Source organism: Akebia trifoliata, chromosome 9, assembly GCF_017979445.1.
Source record: "Akebia trifoliata isolate Shusen 1 chromosome 9, ASM1797944v1, whole genome shotgun sequence".
NCBI lineage: Eukaryota > Viridiplantae > Streptophyta > Magnoliopsida > Ranunculales > Lardizabalaceae > Akebia > Akebia trifoliata.
Window position 1 is genome coordinate 4,330,734 of NC_141383.1, and position 8,652 is coordinate 4,339,385.

General features: G+C 36.7%; 1 protein-coding gene across 1 annotated transcript; it reads right to left on the reverse strand.

Moving 5' to 3' along the window:
* Positions 1-4,257: 4,257 nt before the first annotated feature.
* On the reverse strand, positions 4,258-7,787 carry LOC147394149 (putative disease resistance protein At1g61190). The gene is made up of 2 exons (XM_086454727.1): positions 5,749-7,787; positions 4,258-5,260 (listed from the first exon to the last, which is right to left on the reverse strand). Exons 1-2 carry the CDS (start codon positions 7,492-7,494, stop codon positions 5,207-5,209), a joined length of 1,800 nt encoding a protein of 599 aa, XP_086310853.1. The 5' UTR covers positions 7,495-7,787; the 3' UTR covers positions 4,258-5,206.
* Between the last annotated feature and the right edge of the window lie 865 nt (positions 7,788-8,652).

The following is an 8,652-nucleotide window of genomic DNA, read 5'->3' on the forward strand; positions in this document are numbered from 1 at the left end:
AAGATGTTGAATTCGACCTAAGTAATGAGTGTTATTATGCCTTGTTAAAATGTTTGCTTGAAGTTCTATTACCATCTTTAAGATATACTGTGTTAGCTTTCTAAAATTTAGGCCATGCTTGGATATGTGAAAATGGAGTTGCTCCTGATCGTGCATTATATTTTGATCGATAATTTAGAAAAGGATTTAACTACTTCAACTATTGTGGATTTCATTTATAAGCATACTTCTATTTCATGTCAAGCACATGTGTTCCCCAGCTTGTCATTGGAATCATAAACAAGGGGGATTGTTGTTGTAGATAACCAAGAGAAGCTCTAGAGTTATTTGACTTCATATCATCTTGTCCTTGAGAGAAAGGTATATATTTTCACTGTTTTTTTATGTTTACACTAGAATGTTTTCTAAGTGGTTGGGTCAATATCTATTGCATTTGTTTCATTTATTGATTCAGTTTTGGTATGAATTTCTTATTGCTTTTGACTCTTTGATGAATAATGATTTCCACAATACTAATGCATTGAACGTTAACTTGTGGCAGTTTTAGTTCTAGTTTACTTAAGAACCTCCTTGTAGTGAGCATGTTAAACTCAATTGTTGAATTGGTTCTAGGTCTATTATGATTGGAACAAAACCATGTTTAATACAGATTGAAAGGTGAGAAGCAGAGTCCCAAAGTCCAGTGAAGTATTTTGGTCACACTGCTATAATGATTTAGACAACACTTTTTTCTTAATTTTTGTTTGTTTAGGACCTATTGCTGAGGTTGAACCTTGGGAACATTGCCCCAATCCTTGGACAGACTTATAAGTTCTTATAGTAGAACTATAGCCAGCCAAGATGAATAAAGAAAGAAAGAAATGAACCCTAAGGCAACCTTTGTTGAATTCACACACCCTAATATCGGTGATATTTCAATAACGTAAATTTGCATTCCCTTTGTAATGCAAGTACTTCAAAACCTACAGCATATTTTTACTTCTTATTTAATAATTGTGCCACCCTTTGAATCTCATAATGTTCTCATTATTCAATAATCAACCAAGTGCTTATGTTATTATTCATTGTATGCAGACTGTGGGTGATAACTGAGAAGAAATTAAGGCGTGGTACAGTTGCAGGAACATTGGGGAACTTCATGCCAAACTTCGAGGTTAACTTTGAAGTATTGTCTTCATATCATTGCTAAGATGATAAAGCCATTTGCCACCAAACCATGTTTCTTGCATGGATATGCCATACTTGGTCAAGTAAATGTTGCCCATTTACATTGATCTTTTGAGTCTGAAAGCCCTCGTGCTTCATCATCCTGGGCATTTCTTGGAGCAACAGCTATAGATCATGGAACATATGAGAGTCAACGATTTTGGCATGCATCAGATCATCCAAAAGAACTTGTTTTCCAATGGTGGGAGATACCCTAATCCAAGCCAAGAACACTTCTGGCCAGTTGACATGCAGGATTGGGTGGCTATTGATCCTATTCATGTATTAGCCTCGTTCCGGCCTCCCTTAAATGGCAGTAGTTTCTTGGGTCAGAATTGGTTTCCTGGCAAACATCGGACTTGTGGGGGCTGGTCCACAATGCGTGTTTCTGGGAATCCAAGCATGTGTTTGGGAAACAGTAGCAGTGCAGATGAGGGACTGTATGGTGTTCTTCCTCAATCTAACAAATTATAGTCTCCTTGTAATTATCTGAGAGCTGCTCAGCAGTATAACACGCCAACATCAAACTTTTTAAGCAGGGACATTTCAAGAAATAGTGAAACAGGTCATCAACTAAACAACTTGAGTGGGAATGAAGTCGCTACGGCTACTGCCCTGAAAGCAAACAATATGTCATGGATGAATATGCCACACTAGAATTCTGATATTCACGATACGATTGGGAAACCATTCTTGAAGTCGCGGAATCAATAGAAATACGTTTCAAAATGTCAGAAGGTTAGATCTTCACATATGTGGATTAATTAGAAGATGAGATGAGTGGATGCAGATTACAAGCAGGCAGTTTTAGGAGAAAGTGTTTGATTTGAAATAAGCAGTGTTTTTTTTTTAAATGTTTTACATATCAGTTTATGATCACTTTAGATATCGATTTCTAACTTATGCCTAAAATCTTAGACTTAGGACATTAGTCTTATAGACATCGGATTTAAATCGATGTCTAAGATAATTATTATTATTTTTTTATATAAATGCATATTTGGGACGGGTTTAAGCCGTTCCAAAATCTGAGTTTTGGAACGGTTATAAACTGTTCCTAATTGCCATATTTGTTGTAGTGACTATTATAGCAAAAGTCCAAGATTCACAATCTTTTATATATTTTTACTTTTTACAGTGGAACAAAGAGATGGTATGCGTCTTGAATTCAACAACTTTTTTCTTATAATGAATCATCAGCCTTACTTTGAATCAGTTAAGGGAGGATCTTGAGGTGTAGACCAAGGATACGTCATAGTTGGATCTCTTGGGAGTCGCCTGAACAAATGGTGCCCAAGGAAGAATTCTACAGGAAAAAATAGAGATTTGTTAAAATAGGTGCCAGCTTATTAAGTTTGTTCAAGTCTGTGAGTGGTGATACCACCACCTTGCCTTCACCTACTAATTACTAATCACTAACCCACTTTCAAAAATAAAATGATAATTTTTTAGCTTGTGTTACACATTGAGTCATATAATATTTTTTACTGTGAATCTTCACAAAGTAAAATTGTCTAAAAAGTCTAAAATGAATAGCAGCAGCACTGAGTCAAAACGCGTCAAGGTTAAGTATTGTTCCTTCGACGATCTTAGTACCAAGTAAAGCACTTCTTGACGAGTTCTAACATGATCAGATTTGTAACAACGAATCCCTTGTAAAATATAAGCAACACTAAATCCTTCCATTTATCTGATTAGTTGTCCCCATTGCTTGACCCTTCCACTTCCAGAAGGGTGTCCTATTCTTATAGAATAGAAACGGTGTCTATGTGGCACCTTTTGGTTGGATATTAAATGCATTGGGTTCCGTGCCATGTAGAAAACAATTTGATTAGGAGTAGTGTGTGTATTATACTCTTCCAAAAGGTGTCATGTAGCCACCGGTCCTATTCTATAAGAATGGGACACCGTTCTAGATCCTGATTCCTTCCTCTAATGGTGATTGTGTAACAAGTGTGTAATGTCCTCTGAAACGTCCATGGATTATATCAACAACTTGATAGATAGATTTATTTTTGGATATACAACTTTCCTATTATAGCAGGTCGTTCAAAGGGATTCCACGTTCTTCCATCAAATATTTTGTTTTTTTGCTTTTTCTTCCAAAGACTCGGATTCAAATACCCATGGATTTTGTTTGCTTATTGGTTTCATATAATCAGTTTTCTCGAAATCTCTTGTTCCTATCTTCAGGTTTTGGTCCTAGATTGCTGGTATCACTACATAAAGTTTGCCACCACACCAAGGCAGCACCTTTATCATCCATAGAAATTAGAGGATGATTATAAGCTTGAACAAAAACAACAAAGCCTTGCGCCAAAGATTTGGGGTCGACTAAATGAATCTTGTTTCTCTATCGCACTCTTTCCAAATCTAAGACTTCTGTTATTGAAACCTGAAAATCAAACAAATATTATGCATGCATTCATGGAAGGGTATAACCTAAGCAGGTCGTTTGTACAAAGATAATCTGCATCTTTTTTGGCTAAATTTGTAAATAATCTGTATTGAAACCAAGTAAACATGTGTAAATTAGAGTAAAAAAAGGTAAGGCAGAAGAGATAGTAACCCAGGAAAGAACATAAACACAAACATGAACTGAAAATACATCTCTAAGAACATCCGTTTGTACCATCTGAGCCTTAGCCAATTCAAGATGATCGGCTGCAATTCACGCCCCAAAATGAGAATCATCTTAACTACAAATATTTGCATTCCAAGTTTAAATAGACCCATTTAACATGAATGAGGTTTCTACTCAGATAAAAAATGCAGCTTCATACATTTCAGAAAGGGTTCGATGGGCTTTTAACATAACGATGCGAAACACTGGACTGTCCAACATTTTGTAGGCAATGGGCATTTTGTCATATTCAAATATATAAAGAAGCCTGAAACGTGAAACATTTGACCGACCAGCGATCTCAAAAAATGTCATATTATTAATTAAGAAAATCAACCCTTTATGAGCTATCTTCCCATAAAAATAATGTTAAGGAGATTTGAGAAGTAGAATAATGAAGGTTGAAGATGATGGTATAGCCAAATATTTCACTGATTTAATTGACTAATCCCTTGTATGGTGAATTTTTGGAAAAATTCAATGATTTTTGTAAAAATATCACAAAAAGTGTTTAGACATCGGATCAAACTGGTGGTTTGAGCAAGGCTAACTACATTTTGTAATGGTTAGTGAACCATTTATATTTATTGGTAAAGAAAGGTAAGGGATAGCCAATATGAATGAAGAACTCTTTCTGTTTTGAGGGACTCTTGGTTTTTTGTTTCCCTTCTTCTGTTGTAAACATGGTGTAAACTACTATATAACAAAATCATAAGAGTCTCTCCATTCTAATTGAAAGAATGAGACTCAACTCTATATTACAATTCTTAATGGTATTAGAGCATATCACATTCTAAGTGGTAATTCGTTTTCTTCACAACATTTCATCCCTGGCATCGTCTTCATCACCACCTCTCAACATTACTACCATTGCTTAGATCACAGCTATGGAGGTGTCCAAGAAATTATCATCCACAAATTATTCTGCTTGGAAAAATTAAAATATTGTGCCACTGATTGTGAGAGTTGATCTCATTCATCACCTAACTCCAACAATGAAGAACAAAAGCAAGTGATTACAAATACCCCATTATCTATCGATAATATTTACATCATGTGACAACTCATGAGTCGAAGTACTGAGTTATAACAATAACAAGTGGCATTCAAGTTTGCATATGTGCTTCCCCAAAATCAAAGTTGCTTGAGTGAAACGACATGATGAGCTAGCTTTAGTCATTCATTTATGATGTGAGTTCGAGACCAAGAATTAGAACTTTGTACTCCGCAATATTTTTTGTGCACCAGAATGTCAATTTGATGGATATGATCGAACCAGGGACAAGAAGGATAATGCTGGAGAGCAAGGATATTGTTTCTGCAAGCTAGTCGGCAATGACCTTCCACGTTGACGTCGGAAAGGTTAAAGACTCCACTTTAGAGCTCAACTGCTTGTGTTTGCATCAAATTTTTACCGGACCACGTGTTTAACTAACAACAAAAAAGGGGAAAAGTAATTCAATTAAAACTAACCTGCAAGAAGAAAAGGTAAGACACTACTTGAAATAAACATGGACAAGATGTTGGGGCATCGCGACATTTTTAAGATTTTCATTGTGCACTTTCAGGTCATAGGACCACCAATTAAACAGTAGCAGGGTTTTTTAATGTTTAAGTTGCTGATTGTCTGACAAGTCCAACGACCTTAGATTGGTCAATTCCCTCATTTCTTCCGGCAATCTTTCTATCGAAGTCTTACTAAGATCAAGCATTTCAAGTTTTTTCAAGTTTCCTACATCTTGTGGGATACTTTTAAGTTTCCTAGTGTGTGCCAAGTCCAACGACCTTAGATTGGTCAATTCCCTCATTTCTTCCGGCAATCTTTCTATCGAAGTCGCACTTAGATTAAGCATTTCAAGTTTCTTCAATTTTCCTACTAGAGATACATCTCGTAATGGAGTAGATTGAAGGAGAAGTACCCGAAGGTTCACGAGGCATGACAATGATGGTGGTAATGATAAAATTGAAGTATGCATTAGATCTAGAGTCACAAGGGATGTCATTCTTCTGAAAAAATTATCAGGAAATTTCTTGAAAAAAGAATTCTCTGACAACGATAAGGTCAACAGCTGTTGGCATTCAGGAGGTTGATCAGGGAGCTCACTGATTTGGTTACACATTAGTGACAATCGAATGCATGTCCCCAAATTTTTCTCATCATGTGGCCAGTGTCTCAGTCCCATGCCAGCTTTTACAATGAATCCAAAACTGCTTTCTTTAGTTATTGATAGGGCTACATCACGAACAACATCGTGCATCATCACTACGAACGGATCATCATCATCACCGACTTTTACCAACAAACATGAAGCTATAAGCGTGTCGAATAGTATTGCCAATCTAGCCTCTGCTTCCTCCAAAGTGTAGACATCTTGAAGTAAATCATCTCCCATAACATACGGCATCAAATTGGAACGAGAAATTTTAAAGTCTTCAGGGAAGAAAGAACAATATAAGAAGCATTTTTTGGTTTCTTCACTTTCTAAGTAATCGTAGCTCAACTTTACTGAGGCGAAGATTCGTGACATCTCACCTTCGTAGATAGATCTCCTTAGTTGCCGCAATGCAACATCCCAAAAAAGTTTTTGCTTCTTACCTCGCAATGTCCTTCCCAGTGTAACAATTGCTAACGGCAAACCTCCACATTCAGCAGCAACCTCAGTGGCCAAAGTTTGCAAATCAGGAGAGTCCACGACGTCACCCGCCTTCTGTCGAAACAGATTCCAAGAATCTTGTTCCGATAGTACTTTAAGTTCAATAATTTTGTGTGCTTCCATTTGGTTACATACATTGCTGCTTCTGGTGGTGAGTAAAACTCTGCAATGATTGTGGTCATGATCTTCGAAAGAGATTCCCAAGTTGGCTAATTCCAATCTCTCCCAAACATCATCCAAGATTACAAGGACCCGCTTCTCCAGTCTCGCACATAAACGTCCTGCTCTTACATCTTCACTATCTTCTTCAAGTTTCATCCCCAATTTCTCTGCGATTTCACCTTGAATCTTTGTCAGGACTGGATTTTGGGATACGGTTGCAAGCACAACCTCATCAAAAAGCTCATCTCTTTCAACTTTCTTCCCAATTTCTTTGATCAAGGTGGTCTTCCCCACCCCTGGCATCCCCCATACCCCGATGATGTTGACGTTCTCATCCTTCAACGCCTCGATGATTTGCTTCGTAGCAGATTTTGTGGTTTCAAAAGCTTGAAAATCTCCAGTACTACTACTACTGCTGGGAGGAGGTGCAGGTACTGATACATTAGTAATAGTGCTGAAGTTTCTTCCTTCATTGAGGAGCTTCTCGACGGTGCCAATCTTCTCGTTTGCTTCTTTACCAACATCATAACGAGAACAACACCACCCTTTGAACCAGGTATTATTGATCTGTTCAACTTCACCATTCAACCTCGCTGCGTCATCACAGATGTTGTCCACACTTTGTAGCCACGCTTCAACAACTTGTTTGATCGTATCTCCTCTTCGCCGAGCTGCTTCTACCAGAAGCCCTACGTCGTTCCTCATCCTTTGTAATTCTTCAACTTCTGTCTTAAGGTTTCTAGTTTTTCTCTTGTAATGAACAATGTAACCAATATGATGCCCAATAGGACCAATCCAACGCTTGACAACTTCTGTAACAAGTGCAGACAAGAAACCCAAGATTTCCATTGTTGTTCCTTGAGATGCAAGAGAAGGGGAGAGAGAGAGAGAGAGAGAGAGTATCTGTGTGTTTCAGATAAACACGGAAAGCATCAAAGACTGCCATCCACAGAGAAAAAAAAAAAAAAAAGCATCATATTCATAGTATATCCCGAAGAAAAAGATCTATGATTTTATATTTTGCCACGTCAGCAGTATACAAATCAAGTAAAAATTTTCTGATTGGAAAATCACGACTCAAAGTTGAAGAATCAGGTCTGCAGTGTACAGACCAAGCGAAAATTTATACTTTTACTTTCAGAGTCGTGATTTCCCAACAGACTCTCCATAACTCTCCTGATGGGCAAGTGCAAAAATCGTAGATGCACATTGAAAAAGCAATTATTGTACTTTGGGCCCAGTTAGGTGAATTTATTAAAAAGCAAATGGATGCGTTCTAAAAGTGAAAAGAAACATGATTCCTCTTCCACACGGTATCCAAAAATATATGTGAATTTATTTGATTGGCTTTTATGATGAAGTCGGTGATGATTTGTCGTCTATGCTTAATGCGTCAGTGACCCCACTTGTCTTTTTGAGAATCTTTCAAGGTGTAGACCACAAACCCTAGTCCTATTTACGTAAGTCCTCGTTTTTTATTTTTACCACAAAAAGTCATAAATAAAAATTTTTACAATGATTTATCGAATACCATGCATTGGATATAAATATTTTTTTAAGCCTCACCATAAATATTCATGACATTTCATAAAAAATCATCTAAAAATATCGTAAAATTTTGTGAAGTAAAAATCTCCATAATCTAAACTCATATCTATCTCTCTCTCTCTTCACCCTTTTGTTTATATTCTTCCTCAACATGATTGTTCATGTTTTAGTAATTAAAATGAAAAGTGATTGAAATAGTAAATATCCCATTTTTAACTCACAGAATAGTAATTCACTCTATATTTTTCTTTTGTTTTGACGGACCACACATACCAGTCACCTTAGCACGTGTTAACAGTTAAATATAACCAGTTAAATATAACCACTTTCTAAGTGGAAGGGCTTATAGAGATTCAAAGGTATAAGCTAAGAGTATCCAATCGTCCTTACCATCTCAACTAACTCCTAATGGTATAATTCACCCTATATGAATAGCTTAGTTAATTGACAATGAATGTG